The 23,312-nt window shown below is 36.8% G+C and overlaps 1 protein-coding gene across 10 annotated transcripts in view; it reads left to right on the forward strand.

The window, feature by feature from the left end:
• ZZZ3 (zinc finger ZZ-type containing 3) overlaps positions 1-23,312 on the forward strand; it is a 110,251-nt gene that overhangs the window by 59,267 nt on the left and 27,672 nt on the right. The window contains exon 1 of one of the 10 annotated variants that reach the window (XM_082419167.1): positions 1,051-1,223. The exons of the other annotated variants lie outside the window; for them this stretch is intronic. Coding sequence (XP_082275293.1) covers positions 1,216-1,223 — 8 coding nt within the window. The 5' untranslated portion in view covers positions 1,051-1,215. Of the gene's footprint in view, positions 1-1,050; positions 1,224-23,312 lie in introns of those variants that run through there. 10 annotated transcript variants of the gene reach the window in all.

Raw genomic sequence — 23,312 nt, forward strand, 5'->3', positions numbered from 1 at the left:
AAATGGTTAAAATGGTGAATTTTTTATTATGTGAATTCTAACACAGTAAAAAGAATGACAAAGTATGGGTGAGGTATGTGCATACCAGAGGATGCTCAAGAAAATCCATTGGGAGATAGGAAGAAAATGCTATTTATATGTATTTTTCCTTATTCTTAAGAATTTTGGGGGTTCTTTGTATATGTTTATACTGTATATAATAAGTACAGTTAAACATATAATTTATAAGTAAGTATACATATATTGGAAGCATGTGCCAGAATTTTTATTTTATTTTTACCAGTAGAGTTGCTTGGTACAAAAACATGAAAATCATTGTTTTTAACAAGGAAAAGTCAGTTATTAATCATTAATTTTTTGCTTAAGCGGGGAGTTTTAAAAAAATATTAGTAGATTCTCTCTTGAAGTCAGGGTTATAGAATCCTAATAATACATTTAGAGAAACCGTTGGCCTCAGCTGGCATTCACTTTACAGTGAAAACAACTTTGGGTTACTTTTAGCCAAATCATGGTGATCTATTATAATTAGACTGACATTTTAAGTATTGCTATCATTCTTAAGAAGAACACCAAAGGGATCTTAGGAATTAGAGACTTGTGAATTTTCTTCATACTGGGAAATTGAAGCCAGTAATACTAATGATAATAAATATGAATACTGGTTATTTAGAGAAAAACCAGTGATTTGGGGGAGAGGAATCATGGTTTCTGCAAGGGCAAGGATGGGAAGCATGCCTAGCCAATTAATGAGAATTCTTTAAGAGAAAATTGTTAATAAGATAAAGAGAACTCAGTAATGTATAATGTATGTAGACTTAGGAGCCTTCGGGAAGGTTCCGTGTTATAGTTATTTCCTTTTAAATATGTGATAAAAATATTAGTTAATTTGAAGGGGTCTTTGACATACAGGAATCACATAGTGGTTATATTGATATTAGGTAGCATGTGGCTATAAGGTAGTACTACTGATTTGCTAAGTTTTATTTAAAAAGCAAAAATAAGTAGAACATCTTTCACTTTACAGATATCAGTGCCTCACTTTACTGGACTCAACAACCATCATGCCCAAAATGTTTTTGGAACTCAGTTTGTAACAGCTTACAGAATATCCTCAGTGGCAATTATTTTTGAAGGATATTTAATTTTTACTTGGTTTCTTAATCAGGTTTGGTACAGAAATACAACATGGAGAAATAAATATACTTTGTGTCAGAAATGAAATTGTAAGTAATGAAACTGATGTTCTTTCATTCCTCACTAACCTGAACCTAATGTGACTAATGAAGTTGGCTCTGAAGAATTTCAGAAAAACTTTATAGCCAGTTTGCATATGCATCATCTATCACTATCTTCTCTCCTAGATTGTGAGTTTCTTTGAAGGTGGGACCAGGTTTGTTGTACATGATGTAGTTTCTTCACATTGATTTAATCATTGCCGTCTTTGTTAAAGATTCAGAATATTTTATGGATCTCTCCCCACCTCCTCTGTCTCATTTTTCTAGTTATCATTGTAAAAAATTCTGGGAAATAATACTGTGTAAAGACCATCCTACTCCTTGATTATATTCTATAGTTCTGCATCTGTTTAATTTTGAACAGCCTTTCTGACTACCCTAAGTTCATGTACTGTGATGGTGGTGGTGCCAGTTTTTTGTTAAGTAGAAAGAAGGCTTCCTTGAATTATTTGGTCTGCTGATCATCAGTTGTGAAAGCAAAGAGAGAAAGAGAAGAGGGAGCAACTGGGGTTACACCATTGTGGAGATTGATGGTTGTAGATGCCTCTACTGTTGGTGCCATGCTGTGCAGTCATTCCTGCCACCCCATTCATTAAGGCTTCTTTGAAGAATGAATGTTCTTTTTACATTTGCTTGCTTCTCTGATATTAGAAGTGGATTATAACTTCTGGTCCCTTGCCCATGGTTAGACTCTGAAGCTATGTTTTGATATGAAATTAGATAAACATAAATATTGTGAGGGATTTGGAACTTGAAGCTAGCTAGGCACACCCTGGGCTCTTCTGTTTTTTTTTTTTCTCCTCATTTTATTTCTCTTTGCTTTCAAGACTGTACTCACATCTGATTTTTATATCCAGTCGTCCATGTTATTTTTAATTCTTTGCTACTTTAGGATGAAGATAACAGTAGTTAATAAATCGTTTAATAAATGACTAGACTAGATCTAGGGTTCAGCGTGGTGAAAGTCAAGCTCCTAGTTGTAGAAGTGGCAGCTATTATGCTAATCATCCATGTAATTAAACCTGGCTTTCATTTTTCTCTTTAGAGGAACAGCAAAATTGCTTGTTTACTATTATGACCTACTGGATAAAGAGATTTATTCTAACACTTTACAGTTGGTGTGATGATAATGGTTTCAGAGGCTGTTTTATGCCTCTAAATTTATAGGTGTAAAAACCTAGACCAGAAAAGATAAGTCATGTTCAAGATTGCAAAATTAGTGGCAGAGTTGCCACTTGTTCCATGTTTCCTGACTCTCAGACCAGGCATTTTCTACTCTTAATTTCTTATAAAAGTTTAAAATTGTTATTATTTTGGTCTGCATAACAGTCCTGAGGGTGTGCTAGTCAAATTTTACCACCTCAGTGAAGAAACTATAAACTTCTCCAAAATTTTTTAAATGGACTTTATTTTTTAGTACAGTTTTAGATTTACAGAAAAATTAAGAAGAAAGTACAGAGAATTCCCATACGCCCTGCACTATTTCCTCTGTTAACATCTTATAGAAGTATAATATATTTGTTATAATTAGCGAATTGATACATTTTTATTAATTGTATATAATATAGTTCAATTAACATATATATAATATATATAAAATATATTAAAGTAAACACTTTGTATTCAGAGTTCCTTAGTTCCGGAATCCCAATTAGTGTATATCACATTTCTTTTAGTTTTCGTGTCTCCTTAGGCTTCTCTTGGTTGTGGCAGTTTCTCAGACTTGTCTTGTTGATGACCTGGGCAATTTTGAGGGATACTGGTTAGGTATTATAGGTGCCTCTGTATTGTAATTTGTCTGACTTTTTCCCTCATGATTAGACTAGGGTTGTGGGCTTTTGGGAGGAAGACCACAGAGGTAAAATGCCATTTTTATCATGTCATATCAAGGGATATACTGTTAATATGATTTATTACTGTTGATGTTGACCTTGATCACTTCGCTGAGGTAGTATTTGTTAGATTTCTTATTGTAAAGTTACTCTTCTACCACTATCCATATTGTATTGTTTGGAAAGAAATCACTGCACAGCCCACACTTAAAGAGGGCAGAGCATTTACATAAATTATTTGAAATTCTTCTGCATGGGCTTTTTTTTTTCTCTTTTCTTTCATTTATTCAGTCATTTATTTAAATCAGTATGGACTCATAAATATTTATTTTTATACCTTGGGGTATAATTTAGTACTGCTTTATTTTATTGCTCAAGTTGTTCCATCTTTGGCCATTGGGAACCTTTCTGATGGCTCCTGTGTCCCATTAAGGTGATATATTTTTGTTGTTTTTTTGAGCACTTTCTTACTTTTTGGCACTTCAAAATACTCCAGACTCATCTTGTATGTTTCCTGCCCCAGTCCTAGAATCAGCCTTCTCTGCAAGGAACCTCAGTTCCCTTTATTGGAAAATGGTATTAGAAATCAGTATTTGAGTGCTGTGAGTACTCACTGATACTAGGGTTGCTGTTGCTTTTATTTAGTGTCACAGCAGATAGAGCAAGAAAATATATGTGTATATACTAACCTGTGTATGCACATATCCATAAATCTTTTTTTTTAATAAATTTATTTATTTTTATTTATTTAATTTTGGCTGTGTTGGGACTTTGTTGCTGCGTGCGGCCTTCAGTAGTTGTGGCTTGCAGGCTCTAGAGCGCAGCCTCAGAAGTTGTGTCCCCCCACCAAAGAAGTGGAAGGAATAGCAGTGGAGAATAAGGAATTTTCTTTCTTTTGATTCTAATAAAATCAAGGTATTTATTACATTATTTAATACCTGGTCTTCACAAATTTATTCTATGGTTAGGACTTCAAAAGTATAATTCAGCTAAATGCAAGTGAAAACAAGCTTCTATTTAAGAGAAATATCAGTTATACTCAAATTTCTTCAGAGATGGAAGAGTTATTCCTGCATGCTGTTATATTAGGGATTGTGTGTTTAGACCATTACTTTAACAGCAGCTAGATGATGTTTTAGTCATTTACTGATGAAGGTAGAACTTGCCAACTATAACCCAAACAAGGCGGTAAAAGTAAAGATCGTCAGACACTTTTAAAATAAGGGCACACTCTGTAAATACTGATTTTCTTGGCATGGATAATTTTCGTTTTCCCTTAGCTAAGAAAAATAAATGATGTTTCTATTTTTAGTATACAGGCTAATATTTTCTAAACAGATTATATTTTTGCCTTTAGGTTTTTTTTCAGTCAAAGCCATGTAAGTGAAAAATTTTCCAGCTTAAAAAAATATTGTGTGCGTATATAATTTAAATGGAGAAAGAGCTGGTCTGTAACAAACACAAGTATTCTTTAAATTTTTTTTTAACCAGAAACAACATAGGAGGCATAAGACTATGTCTAAGCGTAAAGGGAATGAGGGCTGATACTATCAAATGCTTATTGAAAGTTTTTGAGATGTGGGAAGCCTCAATTCAAACATATTTGCATTCAGAAGCGAACAGCAAGGTTAGAGATCCAGGGAATGGGTGTAGAACATAAGGGATTGGTGAGTTGACTGTTCTCACATAGCTTACTAGAGATATTACTTCTGGTACATGACACTGCCTAAATTTGCTTTCTTGATTTGTAAAGACTTAAATTTAGCTCACAAATAATTTTTTAAAAACATTTTTATTGGAGTATAATTGATTTACAATGTTGTGTTAGCTTCAGGTGTACAGCAAAGTGAATCAGTTATACATGTACATATATCCACTCTTTTTTTCGATTCTTTTCCCATATAGGCCATTACAGAGTATTGAGCAGAGTACCCTGTGCTATACAATAGGTCCTCATTAGTTATCTCTTATGTATAGTAGTGTGCATATGTCAATCCCAATTTCCCAATTTATGCCTCCCCGCCTTAGCCCTGGTAACCCTGTTTGTTTTCTATATCTGTGACTCTACTTTTGTTTAGTAAATAAGTTCATTTGTACTCTTTTGTTAGATTCTACATGTAAGTGATATCATATGATGTTTCTTTCTCTGTCTGACTTCACTCAGTATGACAATCTCTAGCTCACAAATAATTTTTAAAAATTGTATTGCAGTTATACATTATCTTTGCCCCTTAGTTGTTAAATTATTTCATTCATTCATCTCAACTGTAAATAGTAGTTTCTTTTCTAATATTGATAATTCTTTTTTAGAAGATATTTATTTATTTATTTGGCTGTGCCAGGTCTTAGTTGCGGCACGCAGGATTTTTAGTTGTGGCACGCAGGATTTTTAGTTGTGGCATGCAGGATTTTTAGTTGTGGCATGCAGGTCTAGTTCCCTGACCAGGGATCGAACCTGGGCCCCCTGCATTGGGAGCACGGAGTCTTAACCGCTGCACCACCAGGGAAGTCCCTAATACTGATAATTCTTAATGAATCTTTATTGCTTTTTAGGATTGATACAGTGTAGCAGAATAGAGCTGCACATTAGAATCACTTACGATGTTTTAAAAATACATGAATGCCTAGACTTGCCCTAGAGATTCTGATTTAGTCTGTGGAATCTCAATCACCCCTCTCTCTCTCTCTTTTAAAAAGCTCTCCAAATGATTGTAATATTCAGCCAGGTTTGAAAATCACTGCTATATATAGGATAGTTTTAGAACCCATCTAAAAGTTTCAATACTGAGACTAATTTTATTTTTTTTGGCTGTGCTGCGGCTTGGGGGATCTTAGTTCCCCAACTAGGGATCCACCCTGAGCCCACGGCTGTGAAAATGCTGAGTCCTAACCACTGGACCGCCAGGGAATTCCCTACTAATTTTTAATCATTCAACTTAAAAAGAGAAATTTCAGATTGGTTTTTCAATTAAAATATTTCATTAAAAATTTTAAATTTGGACTTCCCTGGTGGCGCAGTGGTTAAGAATCTGCCTGCCAGTGCAGGGGACACAGGTTTGAGCCCTGGTCCAGGAAGATCCCACATGCCGTGGAACAACTAAGCCCGTACACCACAACTACTGAGCCTGTGCTCTAGAGCCTGCAAGCCACAACTTCTGAAGCCCGAGTGCCACAACTACTGAAGCCCACGCGCCTAGAACCCGTGCTTCGCAACAAAGAGAAGCCACCGCAATGAGAAGCGCACCGCAACAAAGAGTAGCCCCCGCTCACTGCAACTAGAGAAAGTCCGCGCACAGCAAGGAAGACCCAATGCAGCCAGAAAATAAAAAATAAATAAATAAAATTAAATTTTAAAAAAGAAGTTAAATTTATTTTTAGGGGAAAAACTTTTAAACTTGGAACATGTATTTTCCTTTTTTCTTTTTATGACCCTTAAAAGTGAGTGCTAATCTTTAATTTGGCATCTATAATAAGATGTCTTCTGACATTTATTAAGCATAACTATTATAATCTACAATAATATTAAAAAATTCTTATATTGTTTATAAGCCATTAGATGACAGGCAGCATAGAATTTTAAAGGGCCAGTCCAAATAGCATTATGTGGGAAGTGGTTTTATGGTAACATGTTGCACTCTGATCATATTTTTATTTATTTGGTCTTATACTTTGAAGAGCAAGTAATAAGTAAATGTCTGTAAATTATCAGATATAGTTTCCCTCAGTCTTCATTTGTGTTAATACTCATTTACTGAAAAAAGAGATACGTCCTTGAGAACATCTTCCATCATTTCTTTGATTCTAAGAAATGATTGAAATCTTTCAGTTTTCTGGAACACTTCAGCTAATATGCAGTAACATTTGAAGACCACAACAAAAATGCAAACTCAAATTACAGGGCTTCCCTGGTGGCGCAGTGGTTGGGAGTCTGCCTGCCAGTGCAGGGGACGGGGGTTCGAGCCCTGGTCTGGGAGGATCCCACATGCTGCGGAGCAACTAGGCCCGTGAGCCACAACTACCGAGCCTGCGCGTCTGGAGCCTGTGCTCCGCAACAGGAGAGGCCGCGATAGTGAGACGCCCGCGCACCGTGATGAAGAGTGGTCCCCGCTTGCCACAACTGGAGAAAGCCCTCGCACAGAAACGAAGACCCAAACACAGCCATAAATAAATAAATAAATATTAAAAAAAAAAAAACTCAAATTACATGGATTTGTTATGATTAATATAAAAATAGGTATTATTCTTACAAATACGATTTTCTAACGTCTTACTAGCCTAGCTGAAACTTGAATTGGCAGGCTCTTGAATGAATAGATGGTTCTAGTTTTAAGAAATTTTTTTTCCTAGACATAGTAATTTTTATCTGCCATGTTCAGAGTCCTAGGTTTGACTAATTAATTTAGAACTATCTTAAAGATGGGGTGAAAAAAATCACAGTAGCTTGTTAATCATGCTCATAAATCATGTAAAAATAGATGATTGTGTATGACCAGCATCTATTTTGACTTATTAAGTGTTCTTAATTAAGTGTAGGTGAAATCCGAGTCGGTCACTGGCATTGTGATTTAGGGCTCACAAGTCTTTCAGTGCTAGGGTAATTACCTTTGGTTAAAGCTGGTGCTTCAGTACTATAGATACTTTTTTTTTGATTATATTTGATTAACAATGCTGTTAGTTTCAGGTGTACAACAAAGTGATTCAGTTATACATATACATGTATCTGTTCTTTTTCAAATTCTTTTCCATTTAGGTTATTACAGAGTAGTGAGCATAGCTCCCTGTGCTATACAGTAGGTCCTTGTTGGTTATCTATTTTATTTTATTTATTTATTTTTATAAATTTATTTACTTTTGGCTGCATTGGGTCTTCATTCCTGCGTGTGGGCTTTCTCTAGTTGCGGTGAGTGGGGGCTACTCTTCGTTGTGGTGCACAGGCTTCTCATTGTGTTGGCTTCTCTTGTTGTGGAGCACGGGCTCTAGGCACGTGGACTTCAGTAGTTGTGGCATGCTGACTCAGTTGTTGTGGCTAGTGGGCTCTAGAGTGCAGGCTCAGTAGTTGTGGTGCACGGGCTTAGTTGCTCCACGGCATGTGGGATCTTCCCTGACCAGGGATCGAACCAGTGTTCACTGCATTGGCAGGCAGATTCTTAATCACTGCACCACCAGGGAAGCCCAGTTATCTTTTTTAAATACAGCAGTATGTACATGTCATGCCCAAACTCCCAGTCTATCTCTTCCCACCACCCTTCCCCTGGTAACCATAAGTTTGACCTCTAAGTTTGTGAGTCTCTTTGTGTTTTGTATATAAGTTCATTTGTATCATTTTTTTTTCTTTTTAGATTCCATATATAAGCGATATCATGTGATATTTGTCTTTCTCTGTCTGACTTACTTCATTTATTATGATAATCTCCAGGTCCATCTGTGTTGCTGCAAATGGCATTATTTCATCCTTTTTTATGGATGAGTAATATTCCATTGTATACATGTACCACTTCTTCTTTATCCATTCATGTGTTGGTAGACATTTAGGTTGCTTCCATGTTTTGGCTATTGTGAACAGCAGTGCAGTGAACATTGAGGTGCATATATTCTTTTGAACCATATTTTTTTCCAGATATATGCCCACGTATGGGATTGCTGAATCATATGGTAGCTCTATTTTTAGTTTTTGAAGGGGACTCCCTATTGTTCTCCATAGTGGCTATACCAATTTACATTCTTACCAACAGTGTAGGGGGATTCCCTTTTCTCCACACCCTCTCCAGCATATTGTTCATAGATTTTTTTTTTTTTTGGCTGCGTTGGGTCTTCGTTGCTGCACGCGGACTTTCTCTAGTTGCAGTGAGCAGGGGCTACTCTTCCTTGTGGTACACGGGCTTCTCATTGCAGTGGCTTCTCTTGTTGCGGAGCACGGGCTCTAGGCGCGCGGGCTTCAGTAGTTGTGGCTTGCGGGCTCTAGAGCGCAGGCTCAGTAGTTGTGGCGCACGGGCTTAATTGCTCCGCGGCATGTGGGATCTTCCTGGACAGGGATCGAACCCGTGTCCCCTGCATTGGCAGGGGGATTCTTAACCACTGCGCCACCAGGGAAGCCCTTGTTTGTAGATTTTTTGATGATGGCCATTCTGACTGGTGTGAGGTGATAGCTCATTGTATTTTTCTTTTTTAAGATTTATTTATTTGTTTGGTTGCACCAGGTCTTAGTTACAGCAGGTGGGCTCCTTTGTTGTGGCTTGTTGGCTCCTTAGTTGCAGAATGTGGGCTCCTTAGTTGCGGCAGGTGGGCTCTTCCTTAGTTGCGGCTCCAGGGCTCCTTAGTTGTGGCTCGCCAGCTCCTTAGTTGTGACACGTGGTCTCCTTAGTTGTGGCATGCAAAGTCTTAGTTGTTGCATACATGTGGGATCTAGTTCCCTGACCAGGGGTTGAACCCGGGCCCCCTGCACTGGAAGCGCAGAGTCTTATCCGTTGCGCCACCAGAGAAGTCCCCTCATTGTAGTTTTGATTTGCATTTCTCTAATAATTAGTGATGTTGAGCATCTTTTCACGTGCCTCTTAGCCATCTGTATGGTTTTTTTTGGAGAAATGTCTGTTTAGGTCTCCTGCCCATTTTTTGATTGGGTTGTTTGTTTTTTTGACGTTGATCCACATGAGTTGTTTGTAAATTTTGGAGACTAATCTCTTGTCGGTCGCATTGTTTGCATATATTTTCTCCCATTCTGTGGGTTGTCTTCCGTCTTGTTTATGGTTTTCTTTGCTGTGCGAAAGCTTTTAGGTTTCATTAGGTCCCATTTGTTTATTTTTGTTTTTATTTCCATTACTCTAGGAGACAGATCGAAAAAGATCTTGCTGTGATTCGTGTCAAAGAGTGTTCTGCTTTTGTTTTCCTCTAAGAGTTTTATAGTATCTGCTCTTACATTTAGGTCTTTAATCCCTTTTGAGTTTATTTTTGTATGCTGTGAAAAAATGTTCTAATTTTATTTTTTAACATGTAGCTGTCCAGTTTTCCCAGCACCATTTATTGAAGAGACTGTCTTTCCTCCATTGTATAGTCTTGCCTCTTTGTCGTAGATTGACCATAGGTGCGTGGGTTTATTTCTGGGCTTTCTATCCTGTTCCATTGATCTATATTACTGTTTTGGTGCCAGTACCATACTGTTTTGATGACTGTAGTTTTGTAGTATAGACTGAAGTCAGGGAGCCTGATTCCTCCAGCTCTGTTTTTCTTTCTCAAGATTGCCTTGACTATTCTGGGTCTTTTGTGTCTCCATACAAATTTTAAGATTTTTTTTTTCTAGTTCTGTGAAAAATGCCATTGGTAATTTGATAGGGATTGCATTGAATCTGTAGATTGCCTCGGGTAGCATAGTCATTTTAACAATGTTGATTCTTCCAATCCAAGAACATGGTATATCTTTCCATCTGTGTCATCTTCAGTTTCTTTCATCAGCGTCTTACAGTTTTCAGAGTACTGTACAAGTCTTTTGTCTCCTTAGGTTTATTCCTAGGTACTTTATTCTTTTTGATGTGACAGTAAATGGGATTCTTTCTTTAATTTCTCTTTCGGTCTTTTGTTGTTAGTGTATAGAAATGCAACAGATTTCTGTGTATTAATTTTGTATCCTGCAGCTTGACCGAATTCATTGATGAGCTCTAGTAGTTTTCTGGTAGCATCTGTAGGGTTTTCTTTGTATATACTGTCATGTCATCTGCAAACAGTGACAGTTTTACTTCTTTCCAATTTGGATTTCTCTTATTTCTTTTTCTTCTCTGGTTGCCGTGGCTAGGACTTTCAAAACTATGTTGAATAAAAGTGGTCAGAGTGGGCACCCTTGTCTTGTTCCTGATCTTAGAGGAAATGCTTTCAGCTTTTCACCATTGAGTAGGATGTTAGCTCTAGGTTTGTCATATATGACCTTTATTATGTTGAGGTATGTTCCCTCTATGCCCACTTTCTGGAGAGTCTTTATAAATGGGTATTGAATTTTGTCAAAAGCTTTTTCTACATCTGTTGAGATGATTGTGTGGTTTTTATTCTTTAATTTGTTGATGTGGTGTATCACACTGATTCACGGCTATAGATCTTTTAAAATTAATTTTATTAATCAACAAACATGCAGTGTGGGCTGCTGTTGCTTTGCCCTGACGTAATTCAGTTCAGCAAACATCTGTTGAGTGCCTTCTGTAAGCTTGGAATAGTCTTAGTGAAACCATATATGTAAAGATGAGTAAGAGTTGGTCTCTTTCCTGGAGGAGTTTAGGGAGACACATTTTATCTATCTATCTATCTATTTATTTATTTATTTAATGTATTCCTTTACATTTTTTTTTATTGGTGTATAGTTGATTTACAATGTTGTATTAGTTTCAAGTGTATAGCAAAGTGAAACTGTTATGCATACATCTTAAAAGATTCTTTTCCCATGTAGGTCATTATAGCATATTGAGTAGAGTTCCCTGTGCTGTACAGTAGGTCCTTATTAGTTATCTATTTTATATATAGTAGTGTAGGGAGACACATTTTAAGCCACTACCCATTTCCATCCCAATTGTATTTTAGTGACAGTCTTGCTTTCAGTTCTTCCAGGTATTTTGTTCCCTTTCACCATTCTTATGTCTGCAATGTCTCACTTAATTATTTAATATCTCAGGAATGTTTATGAAGCTCTTACTTTTCCATAACATTTGAGATGTGATTGTGGTGTATATGTATATGGCTTACCTTTTGTTTTCCTCCCCCAGTAATTGTCCCAGAATAGATGGACAGCTGATAATTGGCAAATAAATACATAGAAGAATATACAGTTTCTTACTTAACAACTCTACGTTTTCTGTATTTGCCCTTATCTGTCCTTGCTTCCTTTTGTTGTCTGCCTTGGATTCCCTGATCTTTAACTGCATAGTTTTCTTGCCAACATTTTTTCCTCCCCTCTCCCATTGCCTTTCCTTTGTTCCTACTGAAGGAAGATCACATACTTCTGCATACTGGTACCACTGTAAATTTATGGTTTCCAATTACAGTTGGGGGCCTCTCAGGTGGTATGTACCTTCCATTTTTCCCTAATCAGCTTTTTTTTCATGACTTTTTAAAATCTTTTTTACTCTCACTAAGCCACCAGCACCTCACTCCACAGATACCCTGGCTTCCTACTTCATGGGGGAACAAAAGGCACCGGAGCAGAACTGCTACCTCAGTCGACATCTTGCTCCATATTTATCTGCATCTGTACCCATCCTTCATGAGTGAGAGTATAGTGCACTGATTATGCTCTTGGGAGTCAGAGAGGCTTAGCTGGGTTCAAATCCACTACTTGAAGCCTTGGGCAAATTACTTAACCTCCTTTAAGTTTTGTTTCCTCATCTGCAAAAAGAGAGTAGTAATACATATAGGGCTGCCAGTGGTTGTAAAGGGCTTAACATAATATCTTAGAAGTACTAAGTTTTCAATACAAAATGATGATGGTGATGATGATGAGGAAAAACAGACTCTAAAGTGAAGGGATTTCTTTTTCCTACCTGAGGCTAAGCCTTCTACCAGTGAGTCGGGTCCCATCCCCTCTTACTTTCTTTTAGAGACCTTGCTCTGTTTGTTACTACTCTCAACTGAGTTTTCAGAATCAACCTTTCTAATGGTCCCTTTCCCATCTGCATTTAAACATGCTTAAGTCTTTCCTGATTTAAAGATTATCTTTTCATTTCCCAAATACCTTTCAACTACTTACTTTCTCCCCTTCACAGCTAAGTTTCTTGAATAAATTGATTCTTTTTCCCATTTCTCCTTTGTTAACTTTTCACTCAATCCTAAAGTATTGAAGTCTGGCTTCAACCTCCCAGCACGCCACTGAAGTGACTTACTAATGATTTCCTTGTATGAAATCTAGTGGACATAGCCTTTTACCTTAGATTTTTTTTAAAATTAGAAGTTGGCTTCACTGGCCCTCCTTCTTGAAATTTTTTTTTTTTGAATATTTCTTTTGTCCAGGCAGTCACCAAGTGCTATAGAACCTACCATGTAAATCTCTCAAATTACCTACTTACCTCATTCTTTCTCCATGCCCACTACCTTAATGCAGTCTGTCTTTCCTCTGGGTTATTACAACAAGAGCTCATTAATTGGTCTCCTTCTGGAGTCTTGCTCCACTCTAATCCATTCTCCTTGTTCTGGTGTGAATGGTTTTTGTAAAAAGCAACATTTTTTTCCTTCAGCTTAAAACTCCTCCAGAGCTTCCCATTGCCCTTAAAATCAAGTTCAGTCTTGACTTTACAGAGCCGTGTATAATTGATCCCATTCTTCCTCTCGAGCCTCAACTCTGTCTTCACTCCCAGTCGTACCAAACCTCTTTTCTGGTCTTAGGTTCTGTGCTTTGCCTAGAAGCATTTCTGCATAATGTTCCTTCTGTTTGGTTGGAAAAATTCTTGAACTCTTCTTCCCTCTACACCTCTTCCCCAGCTAATTCCCTTTCTTCTTTCTGGTCTCAGCTGAACTTCTTTTGGGAAGCTTTTCCGGACCCTCAGAGACCTCTGTTCAAAGCCCTCCTATATTGTGTGCATTCCTCTTTACAACACTTATACCCCATATTGTAATTGGCTGTTTACTTATTTGTGTTGCCCCCTTGACTGGTACCTCTGATAGGAAGAGGCCCTTTGTATCCCGAGTGTTTAATGCAGTACTTTAGCGTAGGAGGTGAATGAGTTAATGAAAACGGAATGCAATCATGCTGCTTCTTCAAGTATTTGGAACTAAGAAAAACTATGTTAAAAACCGTACTTTGGCATCAGAGTATAGAAATATATCTGAAACTTGTTTAAGCCTTCTATTTAAGTTAGACCCAAATAAAACAAAAAGTGATGAGACAAGGAAAATATAGCTTAACTGTCGTGCTTTTTTTTTTGTTGTGGTTAAAGTATTATAGACAGAGATTGTAGACTCCAATCTAGATCTATCCTAGGCCAGTTTCCAGGTACTAAGATAGACTCGGAAAAGAGAAATCTGATAACTTTTATTGTAGAGACCGTTGAAAGAATGACTGTATCTTCAGGATATTTGATGAAACCTTAATGGAAATACCTTTTGAAACACATTAGAAATTACACTTCTTTCAGGGGGCTACCTACACATTGAGAACATACATAATGAAGCCTTTTGGGGAAGGGGCAGGTATTTTTGTACAACTGTTTGAGACTGTCAAACCTCTTTTTTTATTATGAATGACATGTTTGAGTTAAAACATTGTTTACTCTATTTATGATACATTTAAATAAAAAAAACCCTGATATTCTTCTTTCTCCTCTGTTGTGTTGTTATTGAATTAATATTTGTACTAGTAGATGAGTAGGAAAAGGAAGAGTTGTTAAATAGGCTAATTTTATTACTATTCTGTTATATTTTAAATGGAGCAGGAAATTAAGGCCTCATGTTAGGTTTTGGATAATTTCTGAGTTTTTGGTTTAGGCTAATTTTCCTAGTGTATGAAATCTATACTCAATATTACACATAAATTATGTTGTGTAAATGATATTATGGAAAGAATTTTGTGGCAGGAATCTACCTGTATTTCCAAGTTTTAGTTATGTCATCTGTAACGTGGTAATAATACCTATTTCAAACGTTTTTTGATCAAGGATAAATATGATCACATATGTTAACATAACTAATATATACTCAATAAATATTCATGAAATGAGAGCTACAAGGAAGGTAACAATAGCTGTGCAAAGAGTAAAGTTAATAGTAGTATATTGAGATTATAAGGTAGCAATATCAATACAGAAGTAAAAAAATTTTTATTCCATCTTGTGATTTTAAAATTTTATGTAAATTGCGTTCTTAACAGATGCATATACACCTAAATACATTTTTTACCACTCATAAATATACTTTACGAACCACTGTGTTGTAAATGCTAAAGTTGGTCTAATACTGTTTTTTAAAAAATATTTATTTGTTTATTTGGCTACACTGAGTCTTAATTGCAGCACGCAGGATCTTTGTTGTGGTGTGCACGCTCTTTAGTTGTGGCATGTGGAATCTTATTTTTTTAGTTGTGGCATGTGGGATCTAGTTCCCTGACCAGGGATTGAGCCTGTGCCCCATGCATTGGGAGCACAGAGTCTTAACCACTGGACCACCAGGGAAGTCCCTAATACTGTTTTATAAAACATCTACCATTATTAAACTGGAAGAACTATTATTTTTAAACTTTTCCTCCCTGCAGCCTCCCCATCAGAATGTATTTTTTATTTTTTTAAATCATTTATTTTTGGCTGCGTTGGGTCTTCGTTGCTGTGCACGGGCTTTCTCTAGTTGCAGCAGGCGGGGGCTATTCTTTGTTGCGATGCGCGGGCTTCTCATTGCGGTGTGCGGGCTTCTCATTGCGGTGGCTTCTCTTGTTGTGGAGCACAGGCTCTCGGCATGTGGGCTTCAGTAGTTGCAGCATGTGGGCTCAGTAGTTGTGGCATGCAGGCTCCAGAGCGCAGGCTCAGTAGTTGTGGCACACGGACTTAGTTGCTCTGCGGCATGTGGGATCTTCCTGGACCAGGGCTCAAACCCATGTCCCCTGCATTGGCAGACAGATTCTTAACCACTGTGCCACCAGGGAAGTCCCCAGAATGTGTTTTTTAAGAGTATGTAGTAGCTAGGTCAGGCATAATGGTGTTTATTTTAATGTCACTACTATGCTGAAGCACTAAAATTAAAAGACTAGAGTTGTGCTTACTCAGTAGCCTAAGTTGAATAACTGTAGTAGGTCTAGAGATTAGATTTATTGGACAAAGATTTTACATTTGAAATACTCTAGCAGTGATCACTCTTAAGCAGAATAAATTAATACTATAAAGGTGTTTTCAACAAATATATGGAGCAGAGATAGCAGCTGACAATTATTTATAACTTGGCAAGTTCTAGAATCATTAAAATGATATCTCTATGTGGTAAAGTTTAACCCAAAATAAATGATAATTTGCTAACATAAAATTTTTAATTTTAAAATAATTAGATGGGATGTCTTAAATTTTGATATTTCAACTGGTGGAATCTTAAATACATACTTCAACCAAATACTTTCCCTTTTGCTATTCCAAGATAGTAAAGGAATAATGGCTATAGGGAAGGTTGAGAAATTTATTTTATTAAAAAGATTTATAGATTTATAGAAGAATCAAGAACATATTACCGAGAGTTCCCATCACTCCCTACCCAATTTCCCCCATTAGTAATATTTTACATTAGTATGTTACCTTTATTACAATTAATGAATCAATGTTATTATTAACCAAAGTCCATACCTTATTCAGAGTTCCTTAATTTTTAACTAATGTCCTTTTTTTGTTCTAGAATCCCACTTAGGATACCATATTACGTTTAGTTTTTATGTCTCCTTAGTCTTCTCTTGGTTGTGGCAGTTTCTCAGACTTTCCTTGTTGATGACCTGGGCAGTTTTGAGGGATACCAGTGGAGTATTATAGATTCCTCTCTATTGGAATTTGTTTGATGTTTTCCTCTTGATTAAACTGGGGTTGTGGGTTTTTGGGAGGAAGACCACAGAGGTAAAGTGCCATTTTTGTCATTTCATACCAAGGGAAATACTAGTTTTTAAAAAAATTTATTTTATTGAAGTGTAGTTGATTTACAGTGTTGTGTTAATTTCTACTCTATGGCAAAGGGATTCAGTTATACATATATATATTCTTGTTCATATTCTTTTCCATTATGGTTTATCACAGGATATTGAATATAGTTCCCTATATAGTAGGAGTTTGTTGTTTATTCTCTATATAATAGTTTATCTATTCTCTGTATAATAGTTTGCATCTGCTATTCCCAAATTCCCAATCCCTCCTCCACCCCCATTCCCCCTTGGCAACCACAAGTCTGTTCTCTATGTCTGTGAGTCTGTTTCTGTTTCATACATAAGTTCATTTATGTCATATTTTAGATTCCACATATAAGTGATATTGTATGGTATTTGTCTTTCTCTTTCTGACTTCACTTAGTATGATAATCTCTAGGTCTGTCCATGTTGCTGCAAATGGTATTATTTCATTCCTTTTTTATGGCTGAGTAGTATTCCACTGTATATATGTACCACATCTTCTTTATCCATTCATCTGTCGATGAACATTTGGGTTGTTTCCGTGTCTTGGCTATTGTGAACAGCACTGCAAGGAACATTGAGGTGCACATATCATTTCTCATCTGTCGATGGACATTTAGGTGGTTTCCATGTCTTGGCTATTGTGAACAGCACTGCAAGGAACATTGAGGTGCATATATCCTTTCTCATCTGTCGATGGACATTTAGGTGGTTTCCATGTCTTGGCTATTGTGAACAGCACTGTAAGGAGCATTGGGGTGCGTGTATCCTTTTGAACCATGTTTTTCTCCAGATACATGCCCAGGCGTGGGATTGCAGGATCATATGGCAACCCTATTTTTAGTTTTTTGAGGGCCCTCCATCCTGTTTTCCATAGTGGCTGTACCAATTTCCATTCCAACCGACAGTGTAAGAGGTTTCCTTTTTCTCCACACCCTCTCCAGCATTTATTTGTAGACTTTTTAATGATGGTCATTTTGACAGGTGTGAGGTGGTACCTCATCGTATTTTTGATTTGCATTTCTCTAATAATTTGCGATGTTTAGCATCTTTTCATGTGCCTATTGGCCATCTGTATGTCTTCTGTTTAGGTCTTCTGCTCATTTTTCAATTGGGTTGTTTTTTGTTACTGAGTTGTATGAGCTGTTTGTATATTTTGGAAATTAAGCCCTTGTCATTTGCATCATTTGCAAATATTTTCTCGGATTGTCCTTTCATTTTGTTTATGGTTTCCTTTGCTGTACAAAAACTTGTAAGTTTGATTAGGTCCAATTTGTTTATTTTTGTTTTTATTTCTATTGCCCTGGGATACTGACCTAAGAAAACATTGGTACGATTTATGTCAGAGAATGTTTTGCATATGTTCTCTTCTAGGAGTTTTATGGTGTCATGTCTTATATTTAAGTCTTTAAGCCATTTTGAGTTTATTTTGTGTATGGTGTGAGGGTGTGTTCTAACTTCATTGATTTACATGCAGCTATCCAGCTTTCCCAACACCACTTGCTGAAGAGACTTTCTCCATTGTATATTGTTGCCTCCTTTGTCAAAGATTAATTGACCATATGCGTGTGGGTTTATTTCTGGGCTCTCTATTCTGTTCCATTGATCCATGTGTCTGTTTTTTTTTTTTAAAGATTTGTTATTTATTTATTTTATTTGTTATTTTTGGCTGCGTTGGGTCTTAGTTGCGGCATGCGGGATGTTCGTTGAGGCATGCAGGATCTTTTCGTTGTGGCGTGCAGCCTCTTCGTTGTGGCATGTGGACTTCTGTCTAGTTGTTGCGTACAGGTTTTCTCTTCTGTAGTTGTGGCGTGCAGGGTCCAGGGAGTGTGGGCTCTGTAGTTGTGGCATCTGGGCTCCAGAGTTCATGGGCTCTGTAGTTTGCGGCACGTAGGCTCTCTGGTTGGGGCCCGTGAGCTCAGTAGTTGTGGCACGTGGGCTCAATTGCCCCGTGGCACGTGGGTTCTTAGTTCCCTGACCAGGGATCGAACCCCCGTCCCCTGCATTGTACGGTGGATTCTTTACCACTGGACCACCAGGGAAGTGCCCCATGTGTCTGTTTTTGTGCCAATACCACACTGTTTTGATTACTGAAGCTTTGTATATTGTCCAAAGTCTAGGATGGTTATGCCTCCTGCTTTGGTCTTTTTCCTCAGGATTGCTTTGGCAATTCTGGGTGTTTTATGGTTCCATAGAAATTTTAGGATTATTTGTTCTAGGTCTGTGAAAAATGTCATGGGTAATTTGTTAGGGATCACATTAAATCTGTAGATTGCTTTAGGTAGTATGGCCACTTTAAGAATATTAATTCTTCAGTCCAAGAGCATGGGATCTTTCCATTTCTTTGAATCATCTTCAGTTTCCTTTATTAATGTTTATTAATGTTTAAAAATTCTCAGCATTTAAGTCTTTCACCTCCTTGGTCAGGTTTATTCCTAAGTACTTTTTTTTCTTTTGATCCTATTTTAAAAGGGATTGTTTGTTTACATTCCCTTTCTGATATTTCATTGTTAGTGTAAAGAAATACAACCGATTTCTGTATGTTCGTCTTATATCCTGCTACCTTGCTGAATTTGTTTATCAGTTCTAGTAGTTTTTGTGTGGAGTCTAGGGTTTTCTATATATAGTATCATGTCATCTGCATATAATGGCAATTTTAGCTCTTCCCAAGGGATATACTATTACTATGATTTATTGCAGTTGTTGACCTTGATCACCTGGTAGTATTTGTCAGGTTTCTCCACTGTAAGGTTACTCTCCACTTTCCGTACTCTATTCTTTGGAAAGAAGTCACTATGCACAGCCTACACTTAAGGAGTGGGGAGTTATGTTCTCTCTCCTTGAGGGCAGAGTGTTTCCATAAATTATTTGGAAATCTTCTACATGGGAGATTTTTTTTCTCTTTTTTTTTCCTCCCTCCCTCCCTTCCTTCTTTCCTTCCTTCCTTCCTTCCCTCCTCCCCCTCCCTCCCCCCACCCTCCCTTCCTCCCTTCCTTCCTCCCCCTCCCTCCCTTCCTCCTTTCCCCCCTCGCTTCCTCCTTCTCACTCTCCCTCATTCTTCCTTCAGTCATTTATTTATATAAGTATAGACTCATAAATATTTACTTTCATACTTTGGGTATAATTTAGTACCACTCTATTTTATTGCTCAAATTGTTCCAGCTTTGGCCATTGGGAACCTTTCTGTTGGCTCCTGTGTCCCATTAAGGTGGTGTATTTTTGTTCTATGTATTTGTTTGTTTGTTTTTCAAGCACTTTCTTACTTTCTGGCACTTTAAAATACTCCAGATTCAACTTGTGTATTTCCTGCCCCAGTCCTAGAATCAGCCTTCTCTGTAAGGAACCCCATTACCCTTCGTAGCAGAACAGTGTTAGAAGTCAATATTTGGGTTCTGTGTGCTGGCTGCTGGGGGTTGTTGTTGCCTTTATTTATCCGTCTCAGCTGACAAGAAAATATATGTGTGTTTACTAACCTGTGTATATACACATATCTATAAATATTTCTATATGTAATCATCTGTATATATACAAAGCTAAACATGAGTTCATACTTTGAGTCTATCTCGAATTCATTATATTACCATATGGATCCTTTTAGCTCCTCCCCTTATTTATCTGTAAATTCTCCAGCACTAGCAAACCTGGCCATCCACCACCCATTTATTTGTTTAATTCCATTATATGTGTATAGCGGTATTAGAATAGTTAACTCTTACTTCTATGGGAAATAACTATGTCAGGCAGAATATAGTGCTTATGTGAAGTTCCTTTTACCTTTTGTCCTTGAGATGCTGCTCATTTCCAGAGTTACCTAGGTCAGGACCTTTTCCTTCTACCCGCTTTAGTGAGGTTGTTTCATGCATTTATTGTACAGTTAGATCCTTGTGTCACAGTTTATATTCCTTCCTAGGGTCCCCTGACCTACTAAATGATTTTTTTTAAATTTGCATACATTAAGGTACATTCTTTATGCTTTAAAGTTTTATATGCTTTTGACAAATGCATAATGTCATGGATCCAACATTACAGTACCACACAGAATAATTTCACTGGTATTAAAAAAAAAATTACCTTTGTGTCCTGTACTCAACCCTCCTCCTTTCCCCTGAGTTTCTGGGAACTACTGATCTCTTTACTATGTCTGTAGTTCTATCTTTTACAAAATGTAATACTATTGGAATCATAACATATAGCCTTTTGAGACTGAAGAAATTTATTTTTAACACTCTTTCTAGTATCTTTAGAAACTTATTTTGGAGTGTCCTTGATGAAAGAAAGCCTAGTCCAAACTTCTGCCAAATTTATAACACCTGTACAGTGTCCTTTGATGGTGATCATTCAGTATCTATTTAAACTTATCTTGTGACAGGGAACTCACTGCTTTATGAAATCTTTCCTTGTTTTGAAGTTCTTCCCTAGAACTTCTGTTGAATGATGTGATTTTGACTTTGGGGTGACTTAGAATATGTCTCTTCCCTTTTCTACGTAACAAGCTCTCATATTTTGAAGACAGTTTTAATGTGCTGTCTTCTGCCAACTACTTTCTTTTAACTTTTCAGAACCCTAGCTGGTTAAAAACTTCTGGGTATATGTCAGTGTAAAATACGGTGTTTAGCATGTAATGTTATACACTAGCCACATAGCTTTCTATGTGGTTTCCATTGCCATTTTCATTTCTCTCAAGTTTATCTTACACGTTGCAGCCATGTTAACCTTCCAAATGCAAATGCTTTCTTATATCATTGTTCAAAACTTCCAGTTGCTTTCTGTTGCATTTTTGAATATAGATGCTCAAGTGGTACTTTCTGGGAATTACAGAAGTGGAAAGTGATTTTAGAAAGTCTTATTTTGTATCAGTACAAGAAGAAACTGAAGGCCTGATATGATACAGGCTAGTAGATTTGATCTTGACCACAGCTTGTCAGAATGGGACTAGAAACCATATCTCTTTGTCCCATCAGATCTACAGCTCTTTCTAGTAGTCATTTAAAGACTTTTTATTTTGTGTTTTCAACTTGTCCTTATGTTTTATATTCTTCATACTATCACTATTCTCTCAACTTAACACACACTTAACCTGCCGCTGTGCTTTCTCTTGCGCTATTTATTCTGTCTATAATATCTTAACCTCCTTTTCCCTTTTCCTTTAAAAATACCACATATTTTTCAGAATTCAACTTGATTTTTGCTTCTTGTATGAAATATTGCTTGGGTTTCCCAGGAATGATAACTTTGTTCATTTCATGCTTATAAGCTCATCATGGTTAGTCAACTTTTACCTATGTGTTTTTCCCTTACAGTACATTAATCACTATAATTCTTGCAAATTTTAGGAATTGACTAGGAATTTTATAAGCTTTCTTGTTTTTTCAGTATTTAAATAAGCAACTACCAACATACATATGAACACCCTCTTACTTAAATTGTGATGGTCTTAAGGGTAGGGCTGCATGTCAATTATACTTGTATCCTTCAGGAACAGCTGATGTAGTGCTCTTTGTACACTGAGCATGCTTGGTTAAGTGTTTGATTGGGTTCATACAAGTTCAAGCTAATATATGTTTTTGAGCAGCCACTTCACACTTCAACCTCATAATTGTACTTAGGATCAACTGGGAGGCTCGCAGTTTTTTATGCCTGTTAAGGCAACTTCATGTCATCCTGTACTTGTCTGGTTATTTTGTAGTTCAATTCCAGATTTTTTGTTTATGTAGTTAAATTTCTTCGTGTCTAGTTTTCTAGAGGTTGCTTGTTATTTTTTAATCCTGACTTTTTTTCATCTAAAGTATTTGCTGTCCTTCTCAGCTTCATGTCATCCATGAATTTGCTTAAGTATACCTTTTGTGTGTTCATCTGAGTCTTAACTGTTGAAAGGATTGAGGCTATATGTACCTTTACCATATCTAAAGAAATCACAAGAACGTATATACACCATTGAAACAGTGTTCTGTAAACAGTTGTTTAACCACTGAAAAGCCATCCATCCAAATAACTATTCAGATCATATTTTCTCTTGTGGTTTTTGTTTATTTGTTTTCATCTTTATGAGCACTTTCTATGTCTTGTGAACCTTAATATCCTATGGGACAGTATTAAAGAAGTAGAAAAATGGCTTTTCTCTCAAGGATTGTATAATGTAATAAATGAGGTAAGACATATATTTTAAAAACTAGAGGGATAGGTGTACCTAACAATTCCCACCTTCAGGAAGTATACTATTCAGTGATTTAGGGAATAGCCAGTCTCTTCATAAACCACAGCCACCATATTCCAGGTAATTTCTTTTTGGAAGTAGCTTCTTTGAGAGAAAAGCCATTAACGTATCATTGCATTGTAGGGAAAACTTACTCCTTAGATCTTTTAAAATACCTTCTCCTTTGAGAGCACTTACTCCTCACTATGGGCAGAGCTGATGAACCCAAGTCTTAGATATGTTCTGTATGAAGTCAACAGTGACTTAATGCTGTATTTATGTGTACAGTATAAACTGAGTCCATTTTTAACTCAGGAAGAACATAAAATAATGATTGACCAGAATTGAACAAGTGTTTTATAATCCTAGAATGTTTCACTTTGAAAAAAGTTTTTGCAATCACTGATCAGGTCCATTCTTCTCATTTTATAGCTGAGGAAGCTAAGGCCCAATTTTTAATGACT

This window comes from Balaenoptera physalus (assembly GCF_965194825.1).
Source record: "Balaenoptera physalus genome assembly, chromosome: 1".
Taxonomy (NCBI): domain Eukaryota; kingdom Metazoa; phylum Chordata; class Mammalia; order Artiodactyla; family Balaenopteridae; genus Balaenoptera; species Balaenoptera physalus.